General features: G+C 38.7%; 1 protein-coding gene across 4 annotated transcripts; it reads left to right on the top strand.

The window, feature by feature from the left end:
• Nucleotides 1–3,954: 3,954 nt before the first annotated feature.
• On the top strand, nucleotides 3,955–18,332 carry tp53inp2b (tumor protein p53 inducible nuclear protein 2b). 4 transcript variants are annotated; one of them, XM_086069561.1, is made up of 4 exons: nucleotides 3,955–4,233; nucleotides 9,222–9,588; nucleotides 11,799–12,327; nucleotides 13,652–18,332. In XM_086069561.1, the coding sequence occupies exons 2-4, from the start codon at nucleotides 9,465–9,467 to the stop codon at nucleotides 13,905–13,907; spliced, it is 909 nt and encodes a 302-aa protein (XP_085925687.1). In that variant the 5' UTR covers nucleotides 3,955–4,233; nucleotides 9,222–9,464; the 3' UTR covers nucleotides 13,908–18,332. The 4 variants fall into 4 exon arrangements, with proteins under 4 accessions (XP_085925687.1, XP_085925686.1, XP_085925689.1 ...); XM_086069560.1 differs by having other exon boundaries at nucleotides 3,955–4,237; XM_086069563.1 differs by having other exon boundaries at nucleotides 3,957–4,237; nucleotides 12,171–12,327.
• The last annotated feature ends 497 nt before the right edge of the window (nucleotides 18,333–18,829 follow it).

Raw genomic sequence — 18,829 nt, 5'->3', positions numbered from 1 at the left:
GTATTACTGCTAAATTTTGACGTGGACGTGTCTGCTGTACAGGCTTTCCAAGTAAGGGGCGGTCATTAATCGCATGTGTTAAAAGGACTTTAAATTAACTCAAAATTAATTGACTCATTTCGACACCCCTAATTAATTGCCTTGGTGTCACAGGAAAAAAAAAGCCATTTGAACAGGGGTGTGTACACTTTTTATACCCACTGTATGTATGTCACCAGTGTTCAAATCCTTTTCCTCAGGCCATCCAAAATTGTGTCACATGCAGTTTGACGTCTCATCTGCCTTGCCACCCTCGACATGCGCTTATCATATGCAAACAGCCACTAATGCTACAGAGAGAGGCCAGAAAGGAGATCGGGGAGGGACCAAACATAAAAGCTGCAAAAGACGGTGGAATCAAAACACATGACAAGGTCACCGTGGTCAAATGAGCACAGAGTGCCGCTCTGCTCATGGCGTCTTTTGTTACGTAACATGTTCAAAGAGGGGCAGCGCTTTTTTTTTTTTGTATTGGCATGTTTCCAAATGGTCTCTTTTTAAAATACGCTACAACAAACCATCCTCGTATGACACACTTGAGGAAGACAGGAAGCAATTAAAGAGCACCAAACAAACAGAACGAGTGTTAACATGCTGTCTGAGTCAATTTATCTTTTGGCAACGCCGAAACCTTCAAGCACTCACAGGCAGCACTTTTTATTTTTAACTCATTCACTGCCATTGACGGCTATAGACGTCAAAAAATCATTTGAACTATTTCTATTAGTTTAACATATTTTTTCCACATTTGCTAACAAAAGTATGAAAACCTAGATTTTTTTTTATTGTACATTCAGAACAGATGTAAAATTTGTGATTAATCGTTAGTTAACTAGTGAAGTCATGTGATTAATTACAATTAAAAACTTTAATCGCCTGACGCCCCTAATTATAATTTTTTTTAATTAAATTAAATGAGGGGTGTCAGACGATTAAAATTTGTAATCGTAATTAATCGCATGACTTACGCATATATTCATATATATATATATATATATATATATATATATAAATGTACACACAAATTTTTTTTCTAGGTTTTCATAAAATAAATGTTAAACTAATAGAAATAGTTCACATGAATTTTTTGACGTCTACAGTCGTCAATGGCAGTGAATGAGTTAAGATGCCGATAAAGCCGCATGTCACATTCGTGAACATCAACATGCGCACGGCAGCCAAGGCCCGGCTCTGAACTTTCACCTATTTCTTCAGCCGGCTTGGGGAAACTGTGGGAATCGTGTCAAAGCTCGGCCTTTGTGTTGTGGAGACTAAAAAAAGAAGCCAGAAACCAGACTCTGCATTATTTGTTCGGATAATTCCACCTCACGTATGAACAAAACACGAGCGCATGCACAGACTGTTCTTGTTGCGCCACTCACATAATAATCGTTGTTTGTTTGAGCGTCTGCGTGAGTTGCCTAGCACCTGGTAACCGTATAGGCCCGAACCTTATCATCTTGCTTGAACAAAGCTCAAGCAGCGCTTGCTATCATCTCACAGAAGGCAGATCTGGACAACTTGCAGACAAAAAAGCTTGTAGACACAACTACGCAGGGTGCGGTTTATTTATTTCCACTTGTAACATCCACCCACGCAGCCAGGTGTAATTACTTGCATTTTTAACTCATTCACTGCCATTGACGACTATAGACGTCAAAAATTCATGTGAACTATTTCTATTAGTTTAACAATTTTTTATTTCATTTTTTATGAAAACCTATATTTTTTTATTGTACATTAATAACATATAAAATTATCATGCGATTAATTACGATTAAACGCCCCTTATTTTTATTTTTATTTTTAATTAGGCCCGTCATCCGATTACATTTTTTAAATTGTAAATTATCACATGACTTCACAAGTTAACTAACGATTAATCACCAATTTGAGATCTGTTCTAAACTTACAATATTTTCATACTCTTGTTAGCAAAGGTGGATTTTTTTTTAAACTAATAGAAATAGTTCAAATGAATTTTTGATGTCTATAGCCGTCAATGGCAGTCAATCAGTAAAAGATCATCATGCCAGGCTTTGGCCGTGCTTCAAGTTTTTATAATTTCATAACAAGGTCTCATACAGTCTGCACAGAACTGGCCCAGTTTCAGATAGACTTTTCCCCTTTTAAGTGTATAAAATGGCCTCAAGTCGTCATTTGAAAGAGACTATGAGGCCGCTGTGTTTTCCTGCCTTTCTGAAGGAATTATTCATTCCACAGTAAGCCCTGTGAGAACGCAGGTGCATGGATGACCACATGTGTCATCACATTCACAAGACATGACAACAATCCCACCACAGGAAATAAGCTTCAACAAATGATAAACGTGAAAACAAGGATTGTCACGACGCATAGTATTTTATTAGTTAACAGTTTTGCATAGGCAGTGACAGACTAAAAGTTACCAGCAGGGTTTTTTTTTTTAAAGCTCCTGGTAGCTCATTGGTTACTTGAATGCTGCATTCGGACACAGCCCGTCTGATTGGCTGTTGAATGTTGCGTGGCAAATGGAGGTCCAACCCACCAAGTGGCAGAGAGGAGCAGTAGGTCCGAGGCGAGGGCAACGGGTCTGTTTACAAACTGTTTTTAAAGTGACAACGGCATGGTTGCACGAGAGAGCGCTAATCTTGATGGTTATGACACATTCTTGAGTTTAAATATAGTTAAATGTAACACAAATGGTACGTAGGTATAAACATATCAACAGATGAGTGAAGAACTGTTATGAAATGCAAATGTGGACTGTTAGCAAGTGGACAGTTAGGAAGTGCAACATTCTCTTTTAAGTGAAGAACAAGGTGTCACACAACTGAAATGCGCTAAAGGATTTTACTAGTGTGTATGAGAGTGTTTCAGTTGTACATGTGAGTGGGAAAAAAAACCCTGAGATGTATGACTATGTTTCACCAGTGCGAGTAAAAACAGTTCATTTGTGAGTATGAGAAGGAAAACAATCAGTTGAGGGCGCTTCACTTGCGTATGTATGTAAGCAGAAAAAGATTCACTGCGTATGAGAGTGGTTCAGTAGTTCCTATGACAGCGTTAGACTAGTGCATGTGAGATCATTTCACTTGTTTGTGTGGGTGGGGGAAAAAAAGTTGTGTGTATGAGAGCGGTTCATACATGTATCGCGCGAAAGAATTTCAGTTGTATTAGAGTGGGAAAAAATATTCAGGTGGATTCATGAGTGTCACAGTAGTGTGTGAGAGCATTATACTTGTTTATGTGAGCAAAAAAAATAAGCATGAGAGCGGTTCAGTAGTTTGTTTCACTACTAGTTTATGTAAGGGTGTTTACTTGTGTATGTGAACAGAAAATTCAGTTGTGTGAATGAGAGAGTTTCAGTATGATGTATTCCCTTGTGTATGTGAGTGTATTTTGTGTGTGTGGTTTGGAGCATGAGAGCGTTTCAGTTGTATTTAATGTGTGTGTGTGTGGGGGGGTGTAAATGTGTATATAAGAGCATTTGATTTCAGTAGTGTTTAAGACAGAATTTCACTTATTGTGTATATAAGAGCTTGTGAATATGAGCGATATCAAGTATCACGAGTGAGTTTAACTTGTATATTTCAGACGGAGCGTATCATTATTGCGTTTGCGAGGTCATCTTGAAATTTGTCCCTCACGGGCCCTCGTAACAGACGGCGTGTGTGTACAGATTCCGAGTCAGTTTACCATCCCCCAGTTTTGTATCCTAAAGTGGCCGCGGCGACAGAAGCTGCTGATCTGGGATCAGCCAGTGAGCTCAAGTCCCCCTTTTCTCTGGCTCCAGCTTGAAGTCTCCGCGGCCCAGCCCCCACCCTTCCCGTTTCCTCACAGCTGCAGCTTGTGGCTTGTGTCCGATTCTGATTGGCCCGCTGGTTCCATGTGGGCGGAGCGAAGGCGTGTCCCCGTGTATTGTGATCTCACAATCAGCTGTTTTGTACGTTCTACATACTGATCTGAGGATCAGCTGGAGGCAGCAATAAACAGGAGGAGAAAAATAGCAGAGGCTCGAAAAGCTGCAGATGTTATGATCTGAAACATCGGTGTAATATTTTACACGAAGCCCTTCTTCTGAGAAGAAAGCCTTTTTATTTTTATACCATGGTGTTTTAACTACCTCTCTTAAAGGCTATCTAAAGCTATGCTTTAAGAATTGTCGTTCCTACTGTGTGTGATCTCGTTTACAACTTGAATAACATCGCAAAGGCAGGTAAGCAGCTTTTCATATCGTGTATCTGTGTTTTGTCCCGTCATACCCTCTGCTTAATCAAGTGACATCTATGAGGATGAAATGTCAACCGTCATTATGGGAAAATTCCATCGTCACCTACGACTTGCACAGCCTAAATGTTTTCATGTCGTGTGTGATACAAAGCGTTTTATTAAGTGTTTTGCGACGCCCTTTACTCGGAAGATGACACCAATCTGCACCGTGCAGCCGCTCTTATGCAAACTGCACCAAATGCTCGATGGCGGATGTTGATGTTTTCCAAGAGGACATTTGAGGTTAAGGTTCCCAATCATCATCATCGTCGCTATTTATTTTTCTCTGACTACGTAATCGTCGGTGTCGGTCGACGTCTTGTGTTGTGACCTGTGAGTGCCCGCGTCGCCGATCAGCCACGATTGTCATTGCTTTGACCCTTCAGATGGAGGGCTTACACGGATAATTCATCTGTAACCTGGATAGCAGAACCCACACAAAAGTCTGCCGCTGGCTGGCTGGCTCCGCATTCTGCCTTCCAGTTTTACTGCTGCTTTTTTAGGCAACCACCATATATTCGATGATGGACGACTGCTAGAATATTAACGCGATGCTGAATGCACGAATACAGGAGGATTTATTTCGAGCGGCGTCACTGTTAACGTCCTCGAATTTCGCTGGGTTTACGCCTTCAGACTCTTTTCTGCGGCTGGGTGACGATGCTGTGACGTCACCGCGGCTTGTTTTCATTCTCCGAACAAGCCCACTGTGGAAGCCCCGCCCTCTACAGGCAAAAACGCACTTTGGACTTGTTACTGTTGGGAAAGTCACTGTGCAATTGTTTTTTATTTATTTATTATTATATTAGTCGTAAAATAGAGTAGTACAAAGTGACTGGGATGGGCAATATTGATGGAGGAGGCCATCATTTTTCATCAGCACTACCGGGGGGTTGGGGGGCCACATAGGACCACGTACTTACTCACTAGATGTATGACAAAAAGGGCATTTTAAATTAGATATATGTGCAAATTGGAAATATTGGTTGCTTGCATTTTTCACACACAAAAAAACAAACAGATTTTCCATCCATATTACCCCCCCCCCCCCCCCCGAAAAAACTGGGAAAAAACGCAAATAGGCAAATATGCGAGTGCCAAACTGCAGTGTATGCATGTTCAGAATTTTAACTCATTCGTTGCCATTGACGGTTATAGACGTCAAAAATTCATTTGAACTATTTCTATTAGTTTAACGTTTTTTTTCCACTTTTGTTAACAAGAGTATGAAAACCTAGAAAAAAATATTGGACATTTAGAACAGATATAAAATTAGTGATTAATTGTGAGTAAACTATTGAAGTCATGCAGTTAATTACCATCAACAAATTTAATCGCCTGACTGACCTGAATCAGGTGATTATTTTTTTTAATCGTAATTAATCGCATGACTTCACTAGTTAACTCACGATTAATCACAAATGTTATATCTGTTCTAAATGTACAATAAAACAATTCTAGGTTTTCATACTCTTGTTAACAAAAGTGGAAAAAAATGTGAAACTAATAGAAATAGTTCAAATGAATTTTTGACGTCTATAGCCGTCAATGGCAGTGAATGAGTTAGTAATTTAAATAGACAAATGGACCAGATAATTTATAGATGAAGTTAAAATAGTTACAATTATGTAAAATAATAATGACTAATAGTAAAATCAACATTTTATTTTAAGACAAAAAAATACAATAATTCAGTACCTTCACTGACGGTGACAATTAAAAAAAATATATATATACTAGCCATCCCTCAGCTGTTTTTTTTTTTGTTTTTTTTTTACTTGCGAGCACAAACTTGCAATACGAGTGCTGTCACTCCCAGGAGAGATATTTACTGTCAAATAAAACATAACTGAATTACATATTTTGTATTCAAAACACCCACATGAATGTCTTAGGGCTATCATATTTCAACATATTAGTAGTCACACGCACCCTCTTGCGGCCATTTTATGATCCGGAACTAGAAATTAAAATAATATAAATATAAAAATAACTATGTATAAAATTAACATAACATTTCTCGAAAATTTGAAATATATAGGTCATTCTTTAAGATAGTAATAATTACTAGTGGTACTTGGTAGTATTAGTATCGGTGACACAAGAGGTGTGTACTCATACTGGCGTCGGTCTAAAAGAAAGTGTTATTGAGCATCCCAAATTTAAACGATAGCAAATCAGCTAAACGGATAGCGTTATTGGGATCAATAACGTATATTTTAAAAAGCCCGGAAAACTGCATACTTTAAGCTTCTAGGTTAATTTTTCTTTGTACAGTATAATAAGACGAGTGATGGCTACCGACACAACACCTCAGGGCTGTATATTCAAATACAGGCCACGTGCACTTAAAAACTCGCACATCTTCTTTTTCGTGCACCAACAAGTCTAGTTTACCGCATCTGGGATTTTGGTAGACCGCGCCCCACCTTTCTGGGTGTTTCGGCGCAGCGAGGGCATTTTCTATTCTACGCCCGCAGGCGCACCTGAGAATTTGGGGAGGGAAAGTAGGCGAGAGATTAGATCAGATCAAATCAGGTCTAAGTTGTGGTGTAATGCCATTTTGGTGGATTTGACCGAGGCACAGGCGGACCGATTTATGAGTTTTGCGGTCACGTGTGGTCATTCGTAAAATATGACAACAGCGTACGTCGATTCCTCTAAATTATTGTAGAAATCAATTCCCTGCTTTAGCGCTCGTCTCGCGCTGGACTTGATAAACCTTCCTTTTATCTAATCCTGAAGTTTATTTTGACCATTGCATTCTCCAAATAAGGACAGAGCGTCATACTTCATGCACCTACAATCTTGTCAGCAGATTATTTCAACTTCAGTTGAACATTATTACACCACTGTTACACATTAGGCCAGGCCTTATCCCTTTACTTTTAATGTTCTGTAAATGTGTACTTTCTGTTCCTTTTCTATTCCTGACATTAGCATTAATTTATTACCACGTTTGAAACCTGCCAGCGTAAAGAGCTCCATTACAAGAGCGGAATCAAAACGTCAGATAATATAGCTCTGCATTTACTAAGGGTGGGAATCTTTGAATGTCTCACGATTCGATTCAGATTTTTGCGCCTGCGATTCGATTCAGAATCGATTTTCGATTAAAGAATGATTTTTGATTCAAAATTATTTGATTGACAATGATTTTTGCTTCAATCTATAGATGTGCAAGGAATTGTAATGATCTACTCCAGTCTGACTCGCTATTGCTAATTAGCGCGCTACTCGCAGCACTTTTATCACTCAAAAGAACGGCTCCACGCTGAATTTTATTTTTTATTTTTGGAATAACTTGATTGTGACTTCTTCCTTCTACTCTCTAATGTGGCTATAACTTAACAGTGTATTAGACCGCGTGGAACCACGTGGCCAAACTGGGTATAACATGAATAGCGCTCCAAATAAAGGCACACACAGACAAAGGCAAGACAGTATAAAATAATTTAAATAAAATCGATTTTGGGACAATTAAAATCGATTCTGAATTGTACTAAATGAGAATCGATTTTTTGGCACACCCCTAGTATTTACCCATGGAGTTAATCATTTGACAAAATGTTTTATTACTAGTGTAGTCGAACTACTGAAGCATATGAGTTCCAGAATTTAGCAACACTACCAATCAAAAGGTTGGGGAAAAAAACGTGTCCAAACTTTTGACTGGTAATATGTGTGAGAGAGGCTAACCATTATGAAACAGCTTTCATTTGGATGTAAATTGTACACCTCACACTGCAAACGACAACAAACATAAAGTCTCTTTAGTTGTGCTAATTAAACTTGCTATGCCAGTCATGATCAGGTTTAATGTGACTAACTATTAACTATTTTTATTAGTTTAACATTTTTTTCCACTTTTGTTAACAAGAATATGAAAACCTAGAATTTTGGGGGGGATATTTAGAACAGATATAAAACTGAAGTGAAGTCATGCGATTAATTACGATGACAAATTTTAATCGCCTGACACCCCTAATTTTAATAATTTTTTAAATCTTTTTTTTTTTAAGAATAAAATATATTAAAAATTGGGCGTCAGGTGATAATTTTTTAAAATTTTAATTATTCGCATTACTTCACAAGTTAACTCACAATTAAAAAAAAAGATTGTTAAAAATTAGGGGCGTCAGGTGATAAATTTTTTTAAATTGTAATTAATTGCATGAACACATTTTATATCTGTTCTGAATGGGGAAAAAAATTATAATTCTAGGTTTTCATACTTTAACCTTTAACAAAAGTGGAATTAAAAAAAAATTTAAATAGTCAAAATGAATTTTTGACGTCTATAGGCGTCAATGGCAGTGAATGAGGTAACTATGCAATCACTATTGTGGGCTCACTAATACATGCTGTCGTCTGGTTACCACTGAGAGTGCAGGTCATCCTTAAAAAAAAAAAAGGAAAGAAAGGAAAAAGGTGTCTACATTTCTCCTTGACTTGGTGAAAGTTCATAATATAATTTATTTTCAGTTAGTACACCGAATTCAGTGGCCACACATACTCTTAAGCGACAAAGACACAAACGAGGTCCACATAATGACATTTATCGTGGTTGCATTCAAGCAGACGAAAGCTACGCCGCTCATTTGTGGACCAAATCACAATTTATAACAATTCTGGGAGGCAAATTCAGGCGTTATGCTTAAGTGCTGTACTTTGAAATGTAATATGTATAGCGGTGCTCTTGCCTGATTAGCTCATTAGCAACGATGGCTAACATGCAAACTTTCAAGCATACAAAAAGGACAGAGCACCATAATCGTCACTAACCCAACCTCGTGCTACATACAATAAAAAAAAATTGACGTTGTAGCAATACTTCAACGTAGCATTAGCTAATTTCTGACTAAAATATGTATTGCAAGTTGAAGAACTCACTTTTGTAAACACACTATTGTCTCTTTGCTCTCTTTCAGGCCTTTGCTCCAAACCAAGTGAAACCTTACATTTGCACTACTGAAGCTCACCCTCCCCTTGTCCAAACCAAGATACAGCAAAGGGCTCGGAGTCAAAGCAAAGTTAAATAATAACAATACACAGTTATACGTCTTAACAAAAAAAAAATATATATATATATATATACCATTCAAAGGCAGCTACAGCTTTTTTGTTTTGTTTTACTCATCAAAGTTTAAAAAAAAACTTAAGGCCAAGCCGTCATGTTTCAACGTCTGAGCAATTTGCTGTTTGGGGAGGTCGAAGAAGTGGCAGCTGAGCTGAAGGGACCAAATCCCTGCGTGACCGAGGCTGACGAGGAAGGATGGATGCTTGTCAACTTGCCTGGTGAGTCTCATTTGCAGTTTGATTGGATCATAGATTTGGAGAGTTAAATAACACGGGGCGACTGTTAAGTTCCAAAAACTATTAAGAATGACTTTTACACAGTGAGTGCAAGCGCTGTCCCCGTTTGCATGAAACATTATGAGGTGAAGTGAAGGTCATGATGGGCTGTAGTCAGGAATTGATTCGGTACAGGCCCAGAAGGCTACCTGAGATGTTTTAAAGTGGAAGTCAACCTTAAACATTTCTTGACAATAATATGTTATATGTGACCTCACTAGTCCTAAACATGACGTTCTGGTTAATATTACATTTGTGGGATATGAGTTATGAAGCAAAATCCAGCCATTTTTATCTATCTCAAGGGGGGACCATTTTGCCGACTTGCTGTCGACTGAAGATGACATCACAGTTGCTCAGGGCTCAGTCATCGACCAATCACAGCGCACCTGTTTTCTGAAGCTGAGCTGGGATTGGTTGTTACCTGAGACCTGAGCAACTGTGATGTCATCTTCAGTCGACAGCAAGTCGGCAAAATGGCCCCCCGAGATGGATAAAAACTGCTGGATTTTGCTGCTTAACTCATATTCCACTAACACTATTAACCAGAATACCATATTTAGACTAGTGGGGCAAGATAATACGGAAGCGCATTGTATTCACTTGAAGTTTTTTGTTTTTAATTGTCTGTTTTTCTGATAATTTTTTTTCTGTTTTACTGAATATTTTTTTTCTGTCAAAAAAATATTCAGAAAAACAGGCTGAAAAAAATATTCCGAAAAACAAGAGGAAAAATTACTCCGAAAAACATGGGAAAAAATTATTTAAAAAAAAACGGGGAAAAAATTATTTTTAAAAAAACGGGGAAAAAATCATTTTAAAAAAACGGGAAAAAAAATATTCCGTAAAACAGAGCTGGTGTTCTGTTTTTTGGAGTAATTAATTTTTTTGACCTCTGAACTCAAAGGGACTTGTTGCAGACTCGCTAATAGCGGAAGCAGACACTTTCCCGCATACCTTCATATACCATGAAATGGTCATGTTTACTTACTGGCTCTCAATAAAGGAATTAATGTGTATATTGTGTTTGTTCTCTAATCTCTGAGGGAAAACCCTTTACAAAAAAATATTCAGAAAAACAGAACAATTATTTTATAAAACAGGGAAAAATTACTCAGAACAACTGAAAAAAATTACTCAGAACTGAAAAAAAAATATTCAGAAAAACAGGAACATTTTTGTTTTTTAAACAGAAAAAATATTAAATAAAACAGAAAAAAATACTCAAAAAAACAAAGCTCCCCCCAAAAATTAGTAAAAAAAAAAAACAGGACTTTTTTTTTTTTCAAATGAATGCAATACGCTTCCATAGGATAGAGCATATTATTGTCAATACTTTTTTGGGGGGGTTGACTTTCCCTTTAAACCGGACAATGGAATGTTGCAATGGGGTATAGATGCCACGGACTTCCGACTTCCGGGTTTTACACATCAGCGCCGTTTCCGGCCACCGCTGGTCGCGTTCCAACACTCGCATCCCCAGCCCTGCGCCCCCCCCAACCGCGTGCTCCAGCTCATCGGCGGGAGGGCGTCTCGGCTACCTGGAATGCTTCAGACACTCAGACAGACACTACACACTCGCAGCCTCGCACCCGTCGACAGGAACGCGCAACCGAGGGGCACAAAGGCAGAAGCGCAAGTATTGGGACGCGACCCACACGTCGCAAACCGGAAACGGAAACAAAGTTGATGCGTGAAAACCCAGAAGTCGGAAGTCCCGCTCCCTCCGTGGCATATAGTCCATTGGTTTTGAAAATGAAGCTCACCTCTCCTTGTTTATGATTTCAATCATGACAAAGTGGATTGTTAAAAAAATCAAATCAAATCAAATGTGAGTCTTCAGGAGCCAATCAAGAAACGAAAAATAGGAGAAACAGTCAAAACCCAAGAGGGTCAACACAACTAATGATGTGACTCTTTTATGTTTTGTGTCTCCTGCCCCCTCTTCTCCCCCCTCCCCTTCGATTTTTTTTTTGTATACACCCTTACATCCCCCCCACACTGGTATGTGTGCGCGTGCGTATGTGATGGCCACAAAATGATCCCTTTCTACCTGCATGACATTTTAAATGTCTACAACATTTGCATCAAATCCTCCCACCTCCACCTTATTGGCGTCCCCGACCCTGATGTCATGCGTGCCATGCGCTTAGACGAGTCCGGCTGCATGATGCAACCTGACGCCGAGACACAGGCCCAACTTACGATCGCACATCCGATCCCAGATAGTAACCAATCGAACCTTGAAGACGCTCAAACACGGACTGAACGCCAAACTTCCATTCCCCGCCCACCAAACAAGCGACGGAGGACACGTAGCGTGCGGGCGCAATTACCGCCAGACCCCACGGGTGTCACTCCATTGACAAGACGGGCCAGACTGTCCGCAGCCCCCTCGACTTCTCAGTCGACTTCTCCTGCCGGGAGCGAGTGTGGGGGCAGCGGGGATGGCAGTAGGGCAGGCTCAGAGAGGGGCTGCATGGATGAGAGCTGGTTTGTCACCCCTCCCCCCTGTTTCACTGCAGAAGGAGCCACGGCGGAGGCCAGCCCCATGGAGGACCTGCTCATCGAGCACCCCAGCATGTCCGTGTATGTCTCGGCGAGCAACCTGTCCATGGTCTCCAACGGCAACCTCTCCGTGGTGGGCGAGGAAAGCATTGTGAGCATGGCCAGTAGCGTGAGGTGAGAAACTCATAAAACACCTTTCCTGAGCGCCATCAAAAATCACTTTAGAAGCCATGTAAACGCGCAAGAACCCGAATAAGACCCCTGGGTTACCCCTTTTCTAACCAGAATATTTGGTTTGGTCATATAAATGCGATTGGAATACCTTGTTTGAAAGGATCAGTGGTTTGGGTTCTGTGTATGCTATATTCGCAAGGAATCTTAGTACAGGAACTACTACGGAACTGCGGCGGCCATCTTACGTTGCCACTCGCTAAGCGAGCCTAACTTATATACATTTTGTCCTATTTTAGCCTTGGTTCCAGCATCCAGCTTTTACCGCTTGTACACGTTTATTTCCCCGCGGCGTTTTCACGTTATTTTCTGGTTCTACGGCGAAAATGACACCGTGTATACACAAATATTTGCGTGTACTGTATGTGCGTGTGTCTGGCGCACAATCTACCGGAAATGCACAAGCAGAGGTAAAAACAAAACAAACAACATGGCGACAGCACAGAACTACACTTTTGGAGCGAAGAAGAAACTGACTTTATTTAACGTGGTGACATAAATATGATGTCTTTTATTGAACGTTGTATGTTAAAAGTGTAAATGACGTCTATTTGCGTAATGACGATGTTCATACGTCACAACTTAGAAAGAAGGGTTTTCAAAACCCGAATAAAACCCCTGGGCTACCCCCTTTTCTAACCCAAATAGTTGATCATATAAATGCAATCCCTGTTTGAAAGGATCACTGAGTTGTAATCTGCGCATGCTCTATTCACAAGGAATCTTGGTCTTTTGAGTACAGGAACTACTACCGAACTGAGGCGGCCGTCTTGCGTTGCCGCTTGCTGAGTGAGCCTAACTTGTATAACTGGATTTTTCCAACTGCAAAGTCGCGTTTTGGCTGGGACAGTCCCGTTTTAAGCCTTGGGTCCAGCGTCATTGTGCAAATAGACATAATTTCAGCGGCAAATAAAATACATTATATTCATGTCACTCACCACACATATACGATACGATACGATATGATACGATATGTATACAAGGGTAAAAACTCTGTCCGATCACACATGTAAACAAGTTATCCCGAATGTTTCAGAAACTAGAATTTTGACCTTAACCAGAGGTGGCAAATCCAGGTCCAGAAAGTAAAAACCCTGACACAGTTTGGCTTTAGCCATTGATGCTAGCTAGCTAGCTAGCTCCCTAGCACCATGGGAGCTAGCTAGGGTGGCAGGGTTTTTACTTTTTGGACCTGGATTTGCCACCTCTGACCTTAACCCGACTATTGACCGCAAGTCCCAAATTGTTTTTGTCTCCCCTCCTGCAGCCGAGTGGCCGAGCCAGCCGCTGCTCCGGCCACCCACACCCCTGGGCCATTTAGGGTGAGTTTTGGACCTTACGTCCAGCCTAAGGTCGCCCAAGTGGCCAGAGCCCAGCGTAGCAAAGCTCGCATCGAGAGGCGCCACCTGAGCCGCAACCGCATCCAACGCCAAAACCGCACCAGGGAGCAGATTCCCCGCCACGCAAGTCACGCTCGAAACACCTTCCTGCACCAGCCCAGCAAGCGTAACGTCTGCCACTAGACTCGCTGAGCGTTTACTCTGAGGGCATTAGAAGAGTCAACTTTCTTTTCGCCGCATCCTGTCTAATTGAGTTATATTACATTTGGACTACAGTAATTGGATTCTCCCTATTTTGCTGTTAAGCCCTCAGAGTGGAGCTGAATAGAACCTAACTATACTTTCTACAGTGTCAAAAAACAAAAACAAAATATTCACAAAAAGTACAAAAAAACTGGTTTATTAATTTTCTCTTTTTTGGTCAAATGTCTTGGACTTATTCCAAAGTTTTACTGAACCATAAGCAGATACAATTTTGAGATAATTTCCAATACATTGCTGAACTTCATGAGTCATATAACATTAACAGACGATCTTCTCTGACTGAACAGAAAATTGTTGGAACTTTGCATGACTGCAACATGGTTAAACTTCATTGACAGACAAAGCAGCTCATCCTTTCCTTACAGCTTTACGTAAAGTTAATATATCCACATGAAACTTTTCATTTTGCCCAGAAAAAAAAGAGGATGGATATACGGTGTGCGATGATTGTGGGATGAAAAGCACAATACAATCTATTTGCATTTGTGTTGGAGCAAACAATATCAGCACAAGACGTAAATATTGTGTGATTCCTCACATCTCTACTTTGAGAAAGATGAGAGCAAGTAGGCGATGGTGGGAGAACGACAACAAAACAGACTAAAGACTCAACGAAATGCTGCAGTGGCTTAGACGCAAAGACTTCAATGACGAAGAATAGATAACGACAAGTGCAAAGTGACCCACGACAACAGCCTGTTGTCCAGCATCAACAGCATTCAGTTAGCTTTTTAACTCATTCACTGCCATTGACGGCTATTGACGTCAAAAATTAATTTGAACTATTTCTATTAGTTTAAAAAAAAGTCCACTTTTGTTAACAGGAGTATGAAAACCCAGAAATGTTTTTTGTTGTACATTTAGAACATATATAAAATGTAAGATTAATCATGAGTTAACGATTGAAGTCATGCAATTAATTACAATTAAAAAAAAAAGGTGAATTTTTTTTTTTATCGTAATTAATTGCATGACTTAACGAGTTAACTCATCACAAATTATCTGTTATAAATGTTCAATAAAAAAATTATAGAATTTCATACTCTAACAAAAGTGGAAAAAAAATGTTAAACTAATATAAATAGTTCAAATGAATATTTGACGTCTATAACCGTCAATGGCAGTGAATGAGTTAATAGGAAAAAAATTGCAATGTTCTAGGATGCAGTCAAAATAATTGGGTCACATGATATGACACGACATAGTAAGTGTATAAAGAGCGGTATTGATGGTCTAGCTCTTGATTTTGTTTTGTTGGTTTTCCAGTCTGCATGGTTCCACCAATATCAATCTGTTTGTGAAGACAAGGTCGCTACATTGAAACTTGCCGTTTGCAGAAGGCACACAGCAGGATGATGACCATTCAATTGTGTGTCAAATCTGCCGGCTGAAGAAAACGTGCCCGGCACACACCAGCCACAATGTGCGCCGTGATTCCTCTTTTCCGAAATGGAAAAAGAAAGTGTGATGGTTTCATTCATTAGCCACTTTCATTAATAGACTCCATATTAACTCATTAATTGCCATTGACGGCTATAGACGTCAAAAAATCATTTGAACTATTTCTATTAGTTTAAAAAAAATCTACTTTTGTTAACAAAGAGTATGAAAACCTATATTTTTTTATTGTACATTTAGAACAGATATAAAATCTGTGATTAATTGTGAGTTAACTAGTCATTAACTAGAGTTAAATGTCATGCAATTAATTACGATTAAAAAATGTAATCGCCTGACGCCCCGAATTTTTAAAAATCTTTAAGTCGCGTCAGGCGATTAAAATTTAAAATTGTAATTAATCGCATAACTTCAATAGTTACCTCATGATTAATCACACATTTTATATCTGCTCTAAATGTACAATAATTTTTTTTCTAGGTTTCCATACTCTTGTTAACAAAAGTGGGGAAAAAATTAAACTAATAGAAATAGTTCAAATGAATTTTTGACGTCTATAGCCGTCAATGGCAGTGAATGAGTTAAGCATTTTTTTAATTGAAAAAAAAACCTCACTAAAAGTTCCATTCGGTCTTTTTGAGCATCAACACCCGCTGTTTGTTCCTGTATGCACACCAAACTCTAACATTGTCCAATTAGAGATTCAGCTTAATGATATGTATTAAAACAATATTAAACAATGGTGCTGAAGTGTAAACTAATGTTTGTATATTATTGGAGACGTGGATGTGTGTTTACACTCTCATTCATTTTTGTGAGTCAAAAGTTTTAGTGGCGTGCTGTGTGCTTGTATTTTTCTTTTGTGACGCTTTCACTTGTTTTTCTTTTACCAAAACGTTCATTATAATAGTCTTTTATTACACCTGTAAATATTCTAAGAACAATTTCTAGTTAGATGTCAAAGCCTCTCAAAACTTGGGTCCTCACTGTTAAGTTTAAAGGGACTGAGGTGAATCCTCTCTGCATCACTTATCCAAATGGAAAAAGGCACCCTGGCCCCCGTTTTGAGTCGCATCTTACCCCGGGTGAGGAGCACAATGAAAATCACACGCTGCCTCCCAGAGGGTCCGCTTGGACTTTTGAGAAGAATGTCGACATGGCTGTAATTGAAAATCTGTACTGCTGTGCTCAAAAGAATTAGTAGGCGATCCGGTGATGCTTTCACAATCTTTGGAAACAGAAAGAGTGTTTTTAAACCATCCATCCAAGTCATTTTGCTTTTTAACTCATTCACTGCCATTGACGGCTATAAACGTCAAAAATTCATTAGAACTATTTCTATTAGTTTAACATTTTTTTCCACTTTTGTTCATTTTTGTTGTAAATTGTACATTTAGAACAGATGTAAAATTTATTATTAATCGTGAGTTAAATAATGGAGTCATGCGATTAATTACGAAAACATTTTAATCGCCTGACGGCCCTAATTTTTAATAATATTTTATTTTTTAAGTAATTTAATTATTTTATTTTTATTTTTTAATAATCTTTTCTTTTTTTAAAGAAAATATTAAAAAATTAGGGGCGTCAGGCGATTATTTTTTAAAATCATAATTAATCGCATGACTTCACTAGTTAACTGCAATTATTCACAAATTTTATATCTGTTCTAAATGTACAATTAAAAAATTTGTCTAGGTTTTCATACTCTTGTTAAAAAATTAGTGTACATTTAGAACAGATATACAATGAAGTCATGTAATTAATTACAAGTAAAAAATGTACTCTCCTGGCGCGATAAAAAAAAAGAGAAAGGATTATTAAAAATTAGGGGTGTCAGACGATTTTTTTGTTGTCGTAATTAATCGCATGACTTCACTAGTTAACTCACGATTAATCACACATTTTATATATGTTCTAAAATACAATAAAAACAATTCTAGGTTTTCATACGTTAACAAAAGTGGGGGAAAATTTTTCAACTAATGGAAATAGTTCAAATTAATTTTTGACGTCTATAGCCGTCAATGGCAGTGAATGAGTTAATGACATACCAAAATTGTTTTGTTCTGTCAACTATTCTCATAAAAGACCGTTTTATTCAAATATCGATTAATTTATGATGTGCTTTATTTTCTCTGTTTGCTATGTATGCGTTGTGCAGGGTCGAGACATGAATGACGCGCAACTGAATTCTTGACGAGATCACAGATCTTGCGGGTGACTGTAACGTGCATGCATGTAAAAAATGCGACGATGTCTGCAAGCCTGTCCTGTTTATTTTGATTGTTTTTTTTCTCCCTCACCTCTGTTGACATTGTAAGAAGGAAATGTGTTCAGCGTGTTGTGTTGTAAGCAATGGAAAAAGTGTGTGTTCAGAGTAAAAGACATCCAACAATGTGGAGAGGGGGTGGTCATACTATGTGTTGAACACCTACGATGAAAGGAAATGGACGGATGAGGCAGGAGACAGTAGTTTATATTTAAAGAAATGAAATGATGTATATGTATTATAATAACACATAGAATATGCTTGTACTTTCCTGTATAGTAATTAGAGCTAGGATGTTTGAAATGAAAGAAAAAAAAAACAATGAATGTCTGGGGAGTTTGTGATGTTTATGTTGTGCCCTGAAATGATGGCAGCTTACCAACACATGCGCTTTGGCCCATGTTACATCTCAAGTACACACCTCCCCATGAAATGAAATATTTAGACACATAAAATGTGGTGTATCTGGTATCCATGGTGATTGTGCCTTTCACTTTCTCTGCATGGTTTTTGTGATTTTTTTTTTCTTCTCCATCCCTTAAGTGGACAGTTTTCCACAACCAGGCAAAACCTATGCAAAAATGAACTGATGGGTATTTCAGCATCCTTTCAGAAAACACAGGTACCAGCCCACCAACCCACTCTCCACACAACACAATAAATGCTCAGGTTCACGCCTGAATCTCGTGTCGTTATTTTCATGTGGGACGATGAGCGTGATAGAGAGGGCGCAACAAAAGGAACAGCCCTGTATTATTAGCAAGGCGGCTTTATTTATATAGTGCATTCTATACACAAGTGAACTCAAATGTGCTTCACTTAGTTACAAAAATTTTTTTAAAGTTGAAAGTAATTTCACATACTTAAACGTAAGAATTGAAGACATTTAAAAGCAAAGTAGAGAAAATGGTTCGTCCGTGTGTGCCCAGCTAGAAACCAGTTCAGGGAAAGGCCCTTGTGAGGAATAAGCGATTCAGGAAATGGAGTAGCGAAAATGTTTACTAGGATTAATAAAGATATGATTTAGGAAAAGAGCATAATAATAGCTTTGGGAGAACTCGGATTGATAAGTATTTACATTTGGGGCTAACATCAGTTCTGTTGCCATCTTATTCCATTTGGAACAGCTAAACGCTGATGCATCACGTTCGCTTTGAACTCCCTGACTAAC

The sequence above is a fragment of the Leptonotus elevatus genome, chromosome 2 (genome assembly GCF_054856555.1).
Source record: "Leptonotus elevatus isolate MCC_2025b chromosome 2, RoL_Lele_1.0, whole genome shotgun sequence".
Taxonomy (NCBI): Eukaryota; Metazoa; Chordata; class Actinopteri; order Syngnathiformes; family Syngnathidae; genus Leptonotus; species Leptonotus elevatus.
Note: the sequence above shows the minus strand (reverse complement) of the source record. Positions and strands in the feature narration are given on the sequence as shown.

Excerpts from the sequence above, each read along its gene's own strand:
- tp53inp2b (XM_086069561.1), top strand. The coding sequence starts at position 9,465 with ATGTTTCAACGTCTGAGCAATTTGCTGTTTGGGGAGGTCGAAGAAGTG. Across the intron at positions 9,589-11,798 it reads GATGCTTGTCAACTTGCCTG|ACGAGTCCGGCTGCATGATG; the intron begins GTGAGTCTCATT and ends CCATGCGCTTAG. Across the intron at positions 12,328-13,651 it reads AGCATGGCCAGTAGCGTGAG|CCGAGTGGCCGAGCCAGCCG; the intron begins GTGAGAAACTCA and ends CCCCTCCTGCAG.